This window comes from Bombus flavifrons, chromosome 12 (genome assembly GCF_040668555.2).
Source record: "Bombus flavifrons isolate JBK064 chromosome 12, iyBomFlav1_principal, whole genome shotgun sequence".
Taxonomy (NCBI): domain Eukaryota; kingdom Metazoa; phylum Arthropoda; class Insecta; order Hymenoptera; family Apidae; genus Bombus; species Bombus flavifrons.
Window position 1 is genome coordinate 9,046,821 of NC_138453.1, and position 18,162 is coordinate 9,064,982.

General features: G+C 41.1%; 1 protein-coding gene across 3 annotated transcripts in view; it reads right to left on the reverse strand.

Annotated features, from left to right (window-relative positions):
- The window catches only part of atos (atos homolog atossa), a 44,166-nt gene that overhangs the window by 3,791 nt on the left and 22,213 nt on the right, over nt 1-18,162 (reverse strand). Inside the window, exons 1-8 of one of the 3 annotated variants that reach the window (XM_069124301.1) lie at nt 7,157-7,310; nt 6,641-6,855; nt 5,917-6,137; nt 5,216-5,438; nt 4,508-4,673; nt 1,535-4,022; nt 1,073-1,394; nt 625-824 (exon numbers count right to left, since the gene is read on the reverse strand). In XM_069124301.1, the coding sequence (XP_068980402.1) occupies nt 625-824; nt 1,073-1,394; nt 1,535-4,022; nt 4,508-4,673; nt 5,216-5,438; nt 5,917-6,137; nt 6,641-6,855; nt 7,157-7,217 (3,896 nt within the window). In that variant the 5' untranslated portion in view covers nt 7,218-7,310. Of the gene's footprint in view, nt 1-624; nt 825-1,072; nt 1,395-1,534; nt 4,023-4,507; nt 4,758-5,215; nt 5,439-5,916; nt 6,138-6,640; nt 6,856-7,156; nt 7,311-18,162 lie in introns of those variants that run through there. The other 2 variants (XM_069124302.1, XM_069124303.1) reach the window with 2 other exon arrangements.

An 18,162-nucleotide genomic window follows, 5' to 3' on the forward strand; every position in this document is an offset into this window, starting at 1 on the left:
AGCGATCTCTGGATACATGTGGGTGTTAATTGCATATTGATAGGTAGAGAGTCAGTGAAGATTCACTTAGTTATAGAAAAGCGTAAAATAGCGGAGATCGTTACAGAAAAAAGGATCGTTTAAAAAGAGAAAAATCAACGATCGTGGCTTCTAGGAGTCTCTTGTATTATAATTAAACAATTAATAATATTAGTGAATTGACAAACTACAAATTGTTGGCTACTTAGTTTTTTAGAATATTAAAATTTCAAAATTGTTAAACTTTACTATTTCAATATTCTACAATTTTACATGAAGTTTCGTTAATACTAATTTAATTAATGTTAACAGTTTAACAGTTTAATTAATATTAATAAAATTCTGCAAAAAGATTCAGATTTATATATTGAAGTTTACATTACTTGTCAGTGTTATTATTCTAAAATATTATTTATTTATTATTCATAAAGAAATTCGCACGAGGAAGCCTCGATTATTGTTAGGAACACTAGGCATGAAATCTTTAAAACTTTAATTAACGAGGAGAGGGATCATCCCTCGACCATAGATAATTAAAATTTCAATGTTTACAAAACGGACAAAATTCGTCGTCTCTAACAGAAACTGAGATGTTACCTAACGTACCTAAGATGTACGAGGTAGCGTAGTGTTTTGTCCCGCAGTGTTCTCTGACGTAAAAAAGTATGAGATCGTGGTGGCATATCAGAAAGATCGTATAGTACTACGAACATCTTAACGACTGTACCCAAAGGATTGAGAAGTGTTACTTGAATAGTACCGCTTCTTGGTACTTGGTAGCCCTTTTTGCCCAAATTAATATGTGCCTATGAAAAAGTAACAGAAGTTTGTCTCATCAATGTCCCGTTATATTTCTAAATATATCATTTAAACGCAACAATGATAACGACAAAATTCCTTTTAATCTAAAAAAGAAACAGAGAAAAAGATGAAAAATTGCCAATTCGTAATATTCCAATATTACAAAAGAAAAAAAAACAGATAAAATGTAGAACAAATAACAAAACTCAAATGAGATAGAAAAAATACAGTAAAGAATAAAAGATGTACATACGAGATAGGGCGTAGAAACTTTATCATTGTCACCGAGCGTATAGAAGAACACAGTGACTGGAAGCTTTCGATGTTTCGGACAGAACGAACCGCTGGCACCTAATTCCGCCGTGAAACCGTGAACGGTGGACACAGGTTCGAGTCTACCATTTAAAGCTGACTCCTCGAAGCTGCCTAGAAGAGCATGACTCTGCGGTCTACTGCGAGAAGTTGAACGTCTTTTTGGTGTCTCCTCTCCTTCCCCGAGATTCTCGGTCTCTCTGTCTGTTTCTTCCAAAGACACTGCACCTGGACTTGGTGGAGTGTTCAACTCGAACAGAGCACTGAAACAAAAAACTCATTTCAACTATAGGAATCTTTTCACCCATATGTTTTTGTACCGTATATAGAGTTGGCTGACGAGGAAGATATCGAATTTAAGATGTGATTTGTCGTATTTTTCACCTGTTTCTTCGATACGTACCTTCTTTTTGAGGAGACGGTATTCAGACTACTATCGTAATCGAAACAACAGCTGCCTCTTCTCAATGGAGCTGGACTGGATGTCAATGGTAAACCGGTTCTACTATGGAACACCATCGAAGCTGCGTTTTCCAAGGATCGCCGGAATCTTTCTTGTTCGATGGCGGTCGGTACCACTTTATCCACTGTTTCGTCCTCCTCCGTGATGGCGTTGTCTTTACCAAGACAATAATTTCGATTCTTCTTCCCGACACTCGGAACAGAATCTTTGCAAAGCTTCGATACAGTTTCATCTTCCTCCTCCTCCTCGTGCTCGGTTATGCTATCTTCGTCGTTTGTACTATGCAGTCTATTTTGCCATTTGGACGTCTCGACTTCGTCGTAGTCGCAGCTATCCTTCTTGTAATTTGTACTATAGATACGTGAGTTTTGATGTGCGCCATTTGTACTAAGCTCTGAAGGATCGGGGCTCGCGTCACGCTTCTCCGTTTCTTCGGTAGTGTTTGGGAAATTTATCCTTCTCTTTGCTTTGCTATCCCTGAAGTTCTTTGGATCGTGTAGGCTTGGTTGGACGTTGTTGTACATGAACGAACGTTGACCGATCTGTTGGATCGCATACTGCGGATTATCCTCTGTCGAAGTTAATTTCTTGTCGTGCTCCTTCTTGAAAAGCTGCCGGAACCGATTAAATCTCTTGTTGAACGCCATTGGCAGAGACTTCTCATCCTCCATTGGCAGTTTCTGTTCCTGATACTTCTCATTGGCCACGTTATTTCGATTGGTTTCCATTTCGTTGGTGGCCATTGGCAACGCGGACCTCGATTTGGTCCCACAAGGAACCTCCGACTGGTTCCCTCGGTCTTTGCTGGTTCGCAAAATTGCTCCCAATAATATATCTGCTTTGTTCGACACGTTCTGCAGACAGTCCACAGTGTCGTTCTTCCTCTTCTCGGAATTATTGCATTTGATCGCCTGTAGATTCTCGTTCGATTCATCACCATCCAGCTTCTCGCGTTTCTGGGGATTGTAAATGTTCTTATTGCCATAGATCTCAGCGAAATTGGTCTTCTCTAAAGCTTGTTGGTCGTTTTTCCTACATAACTTGTGATTGCAACTTTCGCAGTACTTGGCACGGTTCACCAAATTATTTGTCGAACATTCGTTACTCTCCACATTCCCGCACTTCATTACCAGCTTAGCCGATCCATCTTCTACTGCTTTCTCCGGCTTCTCTCGTCTCTTTACCGTCCTGACACTTGTTCTCTTACGTTCAGACGGTGTTCTAGTTCTTAAAACAGCTAGGACTTCGTCGAATTCCTGCTGGCTCAACTCCAGATTGCAATTTTTAAATCTCATTTCGTTTCCTTGTTGCTCCTGACTCTTCAAATTCGTAGCTTTCACCTTATTCTCTATGTAGCTGATGTTTGGCGTGACTCCGAGAACTCGTCCAGGAACCTTGGTGAACCAATCCAAGAAGCCTCCTTCCTCTTTTGTTCTGTCTTTATCATCAGGAAACGACAGCTTGGATATTAATTGACTCAAATCCTTTCTGGATCTCCCTTTGTTATTAACGCCCCTGTCCGAGTCCGTGTCCAAAGCTTCTCGTCCAGACGATACCGTTCCAGAATTCGATAACTTGCACGACGACTTGACGTAGCTTTGGTGCACCATGCAAGTGGAGTTGAAGGAATCCTGCTTTAAACGATTATTCGTCGATGGACCTGGATTTGATTCGTGGAAAGGACTGGGTTGCCTAAAGGGATTGATCACGAGACTCGAATCCTTACTGACTGGCGCTTTGTAGATTCTCTCAGAGTCGTTGAAATAAGTTTCCTTGTTTCCGCGTAAGCTCTGAAAAGCGCACTTGCCATTTGCGTTACTATTATTCCAAGACTCAACAAATGACCACGGCAGCGACGAATTGAACGGTATCAGATTTTCAAATATCCCATTCTTCTCCGACTTTATTTCTCGTTCTTTCTGCTTCTTCTCTAAATTGCACTGTTTGTCTTTAGAATTCAACAACGATTTTGCGTCACGATCGTCGATCGTTCGTTTGTACCGTTTCTCAGTGTTCTCATCTCGTCCGTCGATGCTCAGCTGCGTCTTAAAACACCGCTCCAAATTATCTGAGTTTAGGTTCTTCCTATTCTTGATGCTGTTCTCCTCGAATTTGCATTTCTGCCCTTGCACAAATTTAATACCGCGATTGATCGAGATCTCGGTGGAACATTTCGGGTAGCTCGAGCTCTGACTGTCTTTCTTCGATTCTTGCGTTACAGCTTCCTGTACCGAGGGAAGAAGCATCGGTTGAACCGTAACGCAGGAATTTGCGTCTGTTGGACCACACGGAAGAGATCGACGACGCTTTCTCTCGCGGTTCTGTCGTGGAATCGCTGGTGATGGCGGTGGAACGTCCTCTTCGTCGCAGGGACAATGATGTTTGCCGGGCTTGTTGCAAGGCGTTTGCAGTCTGTCGTCCACCAGAGCTGTTCCAATAAAACATACTTGTTTCACGACATATTCTAGCTTCAGTATCGTAATGGACGTATTTCGAGCATCATCGCTAATTTATTAACAATTTGAAAAAGCAAAAAGGAAGGAACATATTTTGCTAATTTAGTAACAATTTAAAGAAGCAAAGAAAGAGAAGAAACTTATGCTTTGTAATATAATTAACCCTTTCGTAACTAGGTACAAGATATCTCGGTAACACGATGTCGTCATTACGAGATATCTTAGGGTCGCAATGACGATATCGAGTCAACGATATATGTACACATGTACGTATACATGGTCGCGAAGGATTTAAGAAAAAAGAATCGAGAAGCGATATGAGGTTTGCACACTTATTTAATATAAAAAAATGAGAAGATGTTCAGTGTATGGCCAAATGTACATAAACTGAGACACTCGAAAGGTGATACTCGAACGTCGAAATATTACGCTGATCGATTCCAATTCCCCTCATTACCAGGCAAGACAAGGGCTTCGGGATTTTGCGCAGCGCTCGGAACCGGGATAGCCTTGGTAGGTGTCAAAGCCCTCGCTACACCCTCCTCGTCTTTCTCTTTGATCGGATGCAACGGACAGGTGAGAATCGGCACCTCTTCCATCCTCGGCAGTGCCCACACGGTGACCTAAAATTTACACGAGAAATCCTCTTCAGCTCCATTAAATGCAGTCGCGGTACTTGGAACGAGATTGGGTAGCCGGTGACTCATCTGCTGGTTAAAAGTAGGCATTCGTTAGTGTCCTCGAACCACCAGAATAGAACCGTGGAAGGTACTCTGAGTACGTGGACGAGAGAACCACCATGCGAATTACATGGACAGTTCGAGGAACATTGACCTCGCCTTTATCGTGAGTCAAACGCATCATTTCGAGCGTTCCCAGCGAGCTATTGCTTGCCAGGGAATCCTTGGATCGATTAAGCGCATCTATCTTCATCCAACGAGCTTTCGCTCGTAATATGTTTCAACGCGAATATAAAAGAGACAATGATTTTCATGAAACGTGTAATGTGAGAATAAAGGAACATCGAACGTGAGAAGGATATGTTAATCGATATCACAGACAGTTCAACTTTTCGTTTCCCAATTGATGACAATGTTCCTGAATTAATGGTATAAGCGGACGATTTAAAACGATGCTGATAAATGATAAGAATCGATTCTTTTACTTTTATAGAATTTCCATCTCCCTGGCCGGCTAAGGGGAACGTGTGCTCCACGGGTGATTCCCGGAACTTTCTCAGATTTTCTTCGTTATATGGCACCACCCTCGTCACGATGTAACTGGGATCGACACCGTTGCTCCTGGACCACCATGCTGCGACTTGGCTGAAGTGAAGTCGTGAACGGACTGCCTGATATAAACCGTAGAAGTTCATCGTCTCTGGGCTCCTGAACATTGTTATTCGTTCGATTTGTTAGTGACAAAGAATAATATTCATAGAAAATTAATCAGCATGATCCAATTAACTACTCGCCGAGTCATACATCCACGTTCAAAAGTCTTAGTAAAAAAAGTCTTTAATAAAATCATTAACATGTCTATCGTATAAAGTGCTAAGTTAAATGAATTACATTTAATTGCATTCAGTTGAGCCAATTATTTCAACCATCGAATGTTATTGATCTTCATGGTACAATATCTCTTACACTGAGATAACTATACACTTTGTAGAAAATATAATTATACATAGATTATAATTTTTATATATAAACGTATTATATTTGCGTTGCAAGGTGTTTTTCTCTTGTAAAAGTACGATCAATTTCGCTAACGAATCGAGTGAAAATTTATTTGTCAAGAGGAATTAGTTACGTATGCTATTATCGTTGAAATAAATAGTCTAGAGCAAGTGATTGGCTCACTTACTTGCTGGGAACGACGCAAACACACCAATACTCCAGCAGCATCTCCGACGCTTGTTGCCATGGTGAGATTGATAAGGACGGCACAGTGCAGATCGGGTTCTTGCACGTAGATTTGGCCAAACCGCATGGACAGTTGCTGCACAACACCACTTCGATGGACAGGAACGAACCAATTGCAATACGATCGGCGATCTCTCGAACCAGTACAAGATATCGATCGCACTGCACAGATTATATGAAAAAAGAAAGGCAAATGAGAAAACCATTGTCTATAGAAATTTTAATTACTACGATTTCAATAGAAAGGGAAACGATTTAACGACGTCATTCTGTTATCGAAACAAAGGGTACAGTAGCGAGCACATAAATAGGGAACACGTTTATTTTACAAACCTGACTTAATTCGGTCTGTAATTATTATTCGAAATAAAAATTTGAAACAACGTTTCAGGCCATAGGAAATGTATTCTTAAATATTCTACTATAAAAGTAAGTAGAAATACAACTGATTTCTAATTATTACTGCAAGTAAACGTTCAACGATCGTTCTGTATTTATACGTATTTTTAAATCCTGTGTTGTAATAAAGAATGAGAACAGAATGCCTCATAATATAATTAAGATTACTAGTAGTTGTTGTTTCCTTATTTATACGCTCGCCACTGTATGTTCTTGGAGAAGCGGTTTAGATATCGTGGAAAAGATTACGAGAACAATTTTCTTACCAAGTAATTATCTTCTTCGCACACGTGGTCATTAGGCACCGACTGCATAGGCGCTGCACAATGTGGGCCCTCTTTGTAGCCACGTGGAGGGCCCTGAATCCTCCCTTCGCACACCAGGACTCCAAGGGCTCGGAACACGCTAAGAATGCCACCCCGACCGCCAACCCCATTTGGGCTGGGAATGCCTCCTGTCACCGCACCTAGGCAGTGCATACCTGCAACGAAAACGAAAATTTATCATTAGCAATGAAATTTATTCGATATTATTTCCATATATTACTCGATAGTTTTGTATCAATTATAAAAAAAAAAAAAAAAAAAAAAATTTTATTTTTTCATCCATCAAGTTTCTTTAATAAGAAATTGAGAAATTGACAAGTTTCTTTAATAAGAAATCGAGAAAAAAGATTTGTAAAAGGTGTTTAAAAAATGTTTGAAGCAACAGGGATGCGCGATTGGTAAATCGTAGAAGATTGGAATAATGGTTTTCCAGAGGAAACCAGCGCGAACACGAACCTGTGCGCATTCTCCTTCTCTGGAAGCAATTTCCAACGCACTGCAATAGGATCGTGGACATTTTCGAGAGCTGCTCTCGAGGGAATGAAAACTGGAACGATTCGCGCACGAACTCCGCTATCGTTAATCTTAAGCGCGCTACCGCAACGGACCATCCTTCGAACTAGGCTCAGGTAGTTTTTTCGCGATGTTCTTATCGGAGACACGAACTTTGCTGTCCAAACTGGCCGCGTTTAGAGCGAGAACTGGTGCCAGTCACTATTGTCTTTTTCTTTCTTCGTGAATCATCACGAACACAACAGTTTACGTTCATTCCGTTCTTCTGTACTCCATTGATCCATTGTTTAATCCCACTACGATCTTTCAACGTTTTATGTCTCTAACTCATTTCTCTTTTAATCGAGCACTTTTAACGTTTCAATATCAACAACGCTTCCTTCTTATCTTCTTTAAACCTAAGGAATTCTCCAAAGATGCGATTCAGTCGGAGCTGATCCAGAGAGAATGCAAAAGGTTTAACCTATAGAACAATTGTCTGACAAACGATGTGAGACATTCTGACCGTCTCTTATTGATTTCACTGTTCTGTTAATCGTCATTTTTTTTTTTTTTTTTTTTTAAAATTTCCACCTCGCAAACAACGACGTCCTAAAAGAGCTGTAGACTCGAGAAACTTTCACCAATTTCAAATAACCCGAATGAAAATTTCATTGAAGCTTACTATCCGAATATGTGCACATAAAATCATTTAACGCGCTTGAATTTACAAAACTAAAATGCTAATAGCTATGAAACTTTGTTCTACAGAGTTCTACAATAATAAAATGTTTCCTTCGATCTGCTTCTCCTGCAGATCAACAAGTTTCCTATAGGAAGAACCACTAATCGCTGGAGCGTGTGAAAACAAGGCATGTAAACGCATAGAAGCATAGAAAATTGCGCTTGTAGGGCATCGAGATATCGGCTGCACAGATATGATGGTCAGGCTTTCGTACGGTTTTTCTCGTTTCTTTTTGCCCGACATCCGATCCGAGATTTCGTCGTCCGTCTTCTGCCGGTCATTATGTAAAGGTGAATACGCAGGAGGGCGATGGGCATTATTTATAACTTTGCCCGCCGCCATATGCGGCGAAAGCGACCAACCGGATTGGCTTCCTCGCCACTTTCCTCCGAGCGTTTCAGCATTCGAGCGAACGAACACAGAATACCCTACGGTGTACGCTATTCATCGGTGGAAAAGACGAAAATTTCTCGGAAAATGTAACTCACTTTTTGTTGAAATTCGATAAATCTTGTGGAAGATACTTGAGAACGAGCTTACGGTTTGACGAGAGAAATATCTCATCCAGAAACGTTCTATGCTTCGCACTATGAAACTATGTTTCGAGTAGTTGTTCCTTGCTATTCGTCCAGGCAAAGTATCGCATATTTCGCCACTCTTCTTTAATTCCACAGGACTTTGTACCATTCGAGTAATTAATTACCAGTGGCATTCTTAATTGTAATTAATTACAAGTTGAACTTCTATTTCGAAGGCAGAGCGACAACGTTAGAAGATTCCTGCTAATCCGCTGAATTCTACTTTTCAACGACCGTATCGCTATTCCTTTCGCTTGGACTCTGCAATTGTACAAAATACGAAGAAATTGGAGTATTTTAAGATTAAACGTTGGAAAGGTAGGAAATATTCGTAAAATATAGAAAATCTTATCCATCCATCGAGAGAGAAACCCAACGATCGAGTGGAACGAACGTCCATTTCATTTTCTCAGAACGTAACGCGATTGGCAAGGAAAGCAAAGGAATCATTCGATCGATAAGATCGTATTATATATACATGGAAAAATCAAAACGACGAAACCACGGCAGAAAAATCAATAAGATCGCAGGAAAAACGTCGCTGTCGCCACGGAAATTTCACCGACGATAACTTCAACCCCCGTGACGATTTCCCCGCCGTAATCACGCGGATCTGTCGCGAACATATGTAGTTTGAGTAGCAAATGAAACGATTACGTCCGTGCACTGAGACTCGACTCGCGATTAGGCGACGCGAAAAATTGCCGAGAGCCACAGAGTAGGAGCTGGCGCGACTCGCGCTCGCACGATGAAGAATTTGAATAAAGAACTGCGCGGCACTGCCTCTCACACTTGGCGTCTTTCACGTGTGTCGAGGGTCTGTGTACAAGGGAGAGCTTGTGGGGCTCCACGAGGGTGATCGTACTCGGGTGTCATGCGCAAAAAGTTCGTAACCCTTGGCGAAATCCTTCGAGAGACGCTGTCCAGGATTAAGAGACAACCTGCGCTATCGAGATACTCTTTATTTTACAAAAAAAAAAAAAAAGGATCCAACTGATTTACGACTTAAGCGATATCGATTGAACAACGTTCCCTTTACGAGTCAAGGATTAGTCCTTGATTACTGTATACTAATCGCTTGGAACGATCGAGTATTTTTAAGCTCGAGTCACGTCAGAGTCTTGGAATAATGCAGTCGCTAGAAAAAGTTGCTTTCTACCGCTTCTAATCGCATCGTCCGATAATACGTTGCTGGAATCTTGTTAGCACCCGGCACCGTACTCGTATAATTAGTCGCTCTAAATCCTGGAAAGTAAGTTGACCAGAAGATGGCTGGCGAACGGTGTTTTTAATCGGCACTGCCAGACGCAGCTTCTTAAACGGCAGAATGATGGAACGAATATGAAGCTGAGCTAAAGCCGAGGATCGATCAGGGATGAAAAGCAGACGTCGAAAATTCGCTACCTTCCCAAGAGTAATACATCAAGTTACTTTGAAAAGAACAAAAGCAGATCTTTCATCGATGATAAGTATCAAATAGTGAAAAAAGTACTAAAAAAATTACCGTTATCCGACACGAAAGTTCAGGATATTAGGTTACTGCTCTAAGCACGCAGAGATATATTCATAAGAAACTTGCAATTTCGATTGGAAGCCTCCAGAGTGATCAAAGAACGAAAGAAAATCCTTAGTCGACGATAAGCACAAAAGAAATAAAAAAGATAATAAAAAAGGTTTTATTACAGGATACAGAAGATCCAAGTGCTCGTTTCCTGTTCCAAGCTCGGACGCTTTACGATGTACACGTGGGGATTAGCCATTTCGATGAGAGATCCAAAGTAATGGAATCACGAAAGAAGATCTTTCATCGATGATACATATCAAATGCCAAGAAGTAATAAAAAAAAATACTGTTACCTAAAGTTCAGGGAATATTAGGTTTCTGTCTGACGTTCGGTTCTTTGAAGCGTATTCCTACTTTTCTGTTAAAATTACGAATTTGTAATCCCGATCAGAGATCCAGAATGATCAAGGAACGAAAGAAAATTTGTCATCGATGATACGCATCAACGAGAATGGAAAGGACGATAAAAAGGATCTTTGATAGGATACAAAAGATCAAAGTACTCGTTTCCTCTTCCAAGGTTTGATGCTTCACGATGCACGCGTGAAAGATTAGCAATTTCGATTCAGGACCCAAAGTGGTCAAAGAATGGAAGCAGATCTATCGTCGATAATACACATGGGAAAATGAAAAAAGTGGCAAAACATTACTATTGCAGGATAGCTAAAAGCGTGCAAAGTACTTGGCTCCTCTTGCAAGTCTATAGCTTTGAGAAGCACGCTTGAAAAACTTGCAATTTCGACTCGAGACTCAAAGTGATCCTGAGCGAAACTTTGACTGCGCGATCAAAGCGGCGGAGGCCAAGGGTTTTGGCTTGGTCATTGGTCGAGGGCAAGCCGTTCGAACGTCGAAGACCTTCGCCAAAGCAGCGAGGAAGGGATTGGCGTTACAGAATAAAAGGTTCAGGTCGTGCGAGCTACGAAGCATGTATTATAGTTAGCGACACGGGAGGCTGAGGGAAAAGGCGATGCGCTTCTGGTGCAGCACGGTGTGAATGCACTGGCTGGTCCAGCTGAGAAAACACCGGCTTGTTGGCGCCAGTATTATCCAGCGCGTAGTAAACAAGCTGCTCAGAATTATTCGGCCAAACTTATACTTTCGCGACTCGCTTCGTACTTTCTCATCGTCGAATATAACCAACGCGATCCGCTCTTAATTACCTCGACCTTCGCGCGTTTCCAATAAACATCGTCCGATCCTGGGAATTCGTCGAAGAATAGGTCGTTTAAGAAACAATGGAAAAAAAGGGAGAAAGTCGAGAAGGAAGCGCACAGGAGCGAATCTTTTGGAAACACAATAGCAACTAGGTTGCAAAATCCTTACGTGGAATCTGAACTTCGAGAATTGCGCGAGATTTGCAGTCGTGTTGTGGAAGATTTTACGCTCTCCGAGCATCAAACTGGGACCAAAGTTTCCAATATTTTTCACTCTTTCTAATAGGAATTCTAATAGGAAAATTTATTAACTCGGGGACTGCGCGAGACGGTGGACTAGCAAACAAGCAGCGATTATTAGTAACTAAACGACTATCAATTATCGCCATCCGTATGACGGTTAGCATAGGCAGAACTCGAGAAGCTTGGAACGTAGCAAAGCACAGCTATCGCGTTCTTAAACGCACGATGTACAAATACAAGCAACGAGCCATAGAATTGGAAAGAAATTAAAAAACAAAGATTATACGACCTGTGTTTTGGCGTAAAAGGTAAGAACGTGAAAATGTGCACGACTTGTACGTAAAATAAGCGGAAAGAACTGGTTCGTCATCGCTGTTGGCTTATTGCATGTATCGCATTTCGATATGCGTTTTGTCGTCGATAAACTGTCATTCATTTGTCGACGCTTTATGATCCGATAAAGACGCGTTCGTTTTTTTAGAAAGTCAAGTTTGGTTCAATGAACACTACAAAGCACATCGTGCTTTATGCTCGATCGAATACGCTGGCAGAAACCAGGCGAAGTATATGCGAAGTGCGTATTAACTTTTACACGTACCGGACAACGAACCGTGAAATTTATGGTTGAAAAGCGTGCGTAAACGCATTAACAGAATTACACGGCACCCAGGGCTGCCTACTAATTATATTAACGAAGACGATTATCTTTTATATTAATTTGGCGGATATCAAATTCTCCCTTTGACGCGCAGATTCCCTTTTTATCGGAATAGAAACGAGCTGTTGCAATCGTTTCGATGACACCAATGCACACTCTGTATGGGTTCAATTTGACGGTTGATTGAAATTTGATTAGTAAATTTAACAAATTATCGGTCATCCGACTGTTCTATTCGTCGAACAATTATAGAACTGTGGACGTGAAGTCTATAACTTGTAACTCGTCGACTCGTTAATATTATCGATCGGTAAATTATTTCACGAGGAGTGGATTGTTCTCCAAATCGTTCATTCCAAATTCTTCGTAATTCTATGATCATCAAGAGGTTAAACGTTGCAGAAATACTCTTCAACTCCGACAAAGTAGAGAGCACATAGTGGAAAATAAATCGAGTCTACGTTGTTGCCGAAATAATTGGTTACAATCAACGACATCCGGCTAGCCAGGGAGCAAATAAAATGCGAAATTACAGGTTCCCGGCTATGATAATCCATCGTAATGCGTGACAGTAAAATTTGTTACGTCTGCGACGTCATTACGCCTTATTGCTGGTGAGCTGCAGCTCTCGTCAGCGGCGTCGAATTAGAAAGCGTGCTTTTATAGACGAAATCGGTAGTAGCGTGTGCATCGTTACCGTTTCATTAACAAAATATCAGCGTTCTTTTATCTCTTAGGGGCAATAAATGTCTCGCGATTCAACGAGCGTTCAACGTGTGCTGGAAACGAATGCAAAGGAAAAGCCGAGGAATTAGCAGCTGGCAACGGGCATTAAAAATGCAAAAGATTCGCGCCAGCTAGCTCGCTGTTATATTTCCCGTTTGCAAACTACCAACTGAAACGCAGCAAACGACACAAAGGCGAGCCGTATACTCGCGTTTTCCTTTCATTTATGCACCGCGGGCCGGAAGAAGCTTTTCGCGAAATCTACCGGCAGGCGAAAAGGATTTTTGCGAAACTAGCCGGACAAGTAATTAGAATCGAGGAAAAGAAACCGAGCGAATTACTTTCGACCGCTTCCTTACTCCTTTCTAACTCCTTTAATCGTATCGTATCGCGCTATATTTGTTTCTTTATCTCTGCAAACTTCTTTCTCAGCGACCTTGCACTGTATTTTTATCGGTGGCATTTCTTAGCGTCCTTGCTTTATTTCATTTAACTTATTAAGCGAGTTGAATATCCTGTTTCATGCAAAGATAATCGCACGCACAATCGTACAAAGGAGCGAAGAAGGAAAAGAGAAATAATAACAATACGAAGAAGAGAAAGGCAATAGAAGGAGGATGAATAAAAGCAACAAGATAAGTCGATTTAGCGCAAGGAAAGCTAAGCATCCGTTACCCAGTAGTTCAAAATCGAGGTTTTTAATGTATTTACATTTCATATGTAAAAAGGTCAATATGGTCAATCTGTTGTTGTTATCATCGATGAAATCGCGTTTGGAATAATTGATTTTAAGGAAATATTCAGAAAAGAGTAAGCGAATAGATAAATTATAATCATGGAGGATAAACAACGATATCGAAATTGATTCGATTTAACGTGTGTCAGCTGTTTTGAAATGAAGAAAGACAATGTAACTTGAGCAAAACGTGATAACTGAATCGACGAATCGTTTCGAACGAGGACAAAGGCGTTGCGAAAAACCGCTGGAGAATCTCGCAACGCGAGTCCAAGGCGTAGCAATACGAGCTTATCACCGGCCAACCGGATGCATAATGCGCACGTAAAGCCACGTTTTCCTTCCCTAATCGCTCGTGTTTACACGCTCGATGAAGGAAATCATTGATGAGGACGAGGCCGTCTTCTGTTGCCACCGGTCCGTTACCAATTAGCTCGTTAACATGCCTCACAATGCGCTAAGGCCGCGCCTCTGCACACGCACATCCCGACCAATAAACCATCTCTAAATCCGATTCCATCTAAGCTCTGGAAAACAACATTCCTCTACCTCTGGCAAGCCGAGAGAACTTTCTTAACCCTACTGCGCTATTTCCATTCACATTTTGCTCTATTTTCCAACCAATTGTATTCTCGTATGGCTGAAAAATTTCTTACGTTTGAAGATGAAACGGAGAAATCGTTATCGGCCGGTATATTCTGTAGGATGAGATATAAGAAGGATATGAGTGGTAGGCATCGTTAAAAAGTTGTAACGAAAAAAACGACATACATAATGAATATGCGTTGCTACGCTACAAAGTACAAATAAATCAGGAATATTTAAATCTAGCAGTAGTTAGAATTTATCATAATATTTGTACGGTTGCAATTTCAACGACCAATAAACGAGAACTTGAACGACCAATAAATTCAATTTTTTCGTTGTTGCCAATCTTATGTGAATGGTGAATATTTTGAAACGGAATTGTAGTCGAAGTTGTAGAAGCATATATTACGATACCTTCTAGCTACAACTACTAGATTTAAATATTCCTGATCTATCCGTACTTTGTACCGCAATAACGCACATTAGCATTACAACGTTACATTTCGTATATCGTTGTGTCGTTCTGACTCTTTTAACAATGCTTTCAATGACACGTGTTTACACGACGTTTTTCTCTTGTATACTAACGGAATATACTAACGATGTTTAACTTGATGCGTAAAGATCCGTTGAAACCGTTAAAAATTGACGAACATGAAACTGAAGGTGACACGTAAAACGATTTTCGAATTATTTTGGTCAATACAAGTAGTTAATGAAACGACGAGCAATAAAGTTTGATTCACATTCGAACAAATGAGTTTCCGAAGGATAACGGATTTTGCGAGCGTTCAATTTCGGAGACTCGTTCCCACACAAGTCGGAAACAGGAATATCATCGAGGTAGCAGGGAGCGACGATAAACAGGATATTCTCTTTTACGGTCGCAGGTATTTTCTCGGCTCACTCGAAGCGAATCCCGAACACGTATGTACCGTACAATCAGTCGCAAAGACTGAAAAGGCTAACGATTGCGGACCGCCTCGCCAGGCAATCCTATAAATCTTCCTACGTCACGCGTCGTCGAACTCTCCTCATCGAGGTAGATTCGAGAGAACTGGAAACGATGATTTTCTTATTTCCACGCTGTATTCAGCCACCGGAAGATACCGCGTAGGAAGTCGGAGGTGTCCGCTGACCGCAAGGAAAAGGAACATTCAGCGAAATCGTAGCGGATTGCGTTTGAACGTCTTTTACCGTCAACAACTTTATTTTTATAAATCAGCGAGAAATGAAATCCAAAATTGGTGCACGGAGAGAAGAAGCGGATCGATCACGATGCACAACGAACTGAGCGAATCGTTGGCTAAAATAGAAAATCGTATGCAGAACCAGAAATGATTAAACCAAGGATAAACGAAACATCTCTAAAGTGGAATATTTATGACTTAAACGATCCTCCACCCTTTCGTCGGATGGATAATTTCTCAAGCAGAACTCAGCTGTTTATCCAACAACGGATCACTGTCATCGTGACAAAAGCTTTCTGTCCTCTCTTCGTCCTTCGAGAAAAGGGTCGTCGGTTGCTGCGTCTAGACGCGGCCCACTCACCCCTCTGATTTCGGAGGAATTACCAGCACGGAGGTTGAAGAACCCTGGCGGCATCGAAAAAAGCCAAACGGAGACAAAGAGCTGCTGATTACGCATGTGAAAATGGAGAGGAGTCGGTGTGCGATTAATCGGAAAGCCTCTGCAAGCAAATCTTCTGTATTATTTATATACTCTTCCTTTCAGATTTATCACGGACCGATGTATAACGCTGTTTGTACTCTCGATTGGGAAAAAAGTTCAATCGCTATCGTTAAGATTAACGTATCGCTATACATGTAATGTACGTATCTCTTTTAGCGACTCGTTAAAAAATGCAATACTTTATTGCAATCGCGTGTGAGTTTATTTCTATAAGTCGCTTGTTGAACGTTTTTTATTTGGGAAACTCGATAAGAGAAAGCTTGTACAATCCAAAGATCAGTTTCTTTTGTAACCAACAGAGTAGAGAAGGATTTCGCAAGGGTTAATAAACCAAAGAGTAACATGATCGCGTAATAAATAACAGGCAAGGTCGATGGTAAAACAGTGGCAAATTTCGGCTCGCTATTTATCACGTACGTTTCGATTGTTCGTTATGCGAGTTACGGACTGAGGAAAATAAACTTGAAGATTGATCGTGCAACGAGAATAACGAGAACTGACCTCGTTCCTTAAATTCTGCTATTATTTTTACACGAGTTTGATACCCTCTTTGATTGGGCTTGTTCTCGATTCTACGTCTCTACAGAGCTACTTTTTATTCCCTACACGATTTCACGGTCATTACGCAAAGCTCGAAACCAGTTATCGCCTTTTCCCATTCGATAGTATAAATTACGAGCGCTACTTCGACCGCGTTCGTGCTTCTTCTTTTTACTCGACGATAAATTCCTGCTTCGCGAGAACTATTGTGCAATGCAGCCAATTTAGCAGATTCTTTCCCTTAACGATACTACGCTGTTTATCGCGACGATATACAACACGCAAGGAGTCGGTCCGGTCTTTAAAAATTCGAAATCACGCGGTTCACGAGAAACGAATCGTGACGATAAGTATGTAAATGCAATAGAAATGTCTCGTTCACGCGTTAAAGAAGAACGTGATTCGTTTGTCGCGAGATCTACGGTAATAAACAGAAATTTTTCCAACAATCGAAATGCGAAAGTAGAAAGACAAATATCCCCTATACTACTATTTTCTACATATTCAAACAGAAGAAACGTGTACCAAGTTTTTCTCGTTTTACGATGTTCTTATATTCTTACTCTCCTTTTCTTATTTCTACGTGCAAACTGTACGAATGCTTTTGCCACTCGCGGTATACATATTCCTCGTGAGGTTTCACGAAGAACATTCGAAGAACGAGAGAGAAAGGGCCAAGGAACATACGGAATTAATTCTACCTTTCAGCTTGACACAGTTGCGTAACAACGACGACGACAACAACGATGACCAACGACGAATTCGCTCCTTTTTCGTAGCTTCGAAAGACAATGGGGACGGTTTTCATTTTCTTCTCTTTTTGTTCACAATGAAACCGGGCAAAGTCGCTGACAGTTTCGGCCGTTGCGAAAATGTAACCCCTTTCATGGGGAATAATGGAGAAACGCGAACTGTCAACAAGGAGTCGTGCGTTTCCATTGATTGCCTGCCGGAGCAGGCGAACAGCACCGACCCTAAAAGACGTACTAACCGTTCAGGAAATCTCGAACTTGCTGCACCGGCCAGACTGCACCTTGTTTTCTTTCGTCACGTGCAGCAAAGAGATACAAGCCCGTGGCTGCGGACGTGACACAACAACAAATTTAAAGGGACTACAAAAATCTCGAATGGTACGAGCCGTTTCGAACGCATCTGCTCATCCCTGCGATCCCCCTATGCCGGCAATTAAACTTGGAGCGTCGATTTCTGCATGAATTTTACTACCCACAACACCGTTCGTAACTATCTCAATGATACAACTTTTATATCCTGTGTCGCTGACTAGCACCGTAAAAGATAAAGTTTCTTTGTTACTGTCGATACATATGTATGACGCATTATTGGAGCAACGAGCATTGTCTTGATCATATTTGGTATAGAAATTAATTCAGCATTTTTATGTAAATTTATCATTTGCTTATCGACGTTGCTGCAATCGCACCGAATCAATTTCTACGTCCGATACAATCGGTATCGATACGACGCTTCTTCACTGTATCGGTAAAGTATGTGTCGATAACGTTGAGCATTTCTTATTTCACTTTTATGGTAGCAGCGAAGTAGCTTGTCGGTTTGTTGAATAAAAAATTGTAAAAGTTGTATCGAGGTATATTTTTTTACAACTTGCAGTGTCCTTTCAGAACAATTTCTCATCGTTTATACGTAGATTAAGATTGAGTTTAGTGTACCAGCAAAGTCAATACATAAATGGTAAATTTAGGTAGAAATTACAGTCGTCGTTTGAAA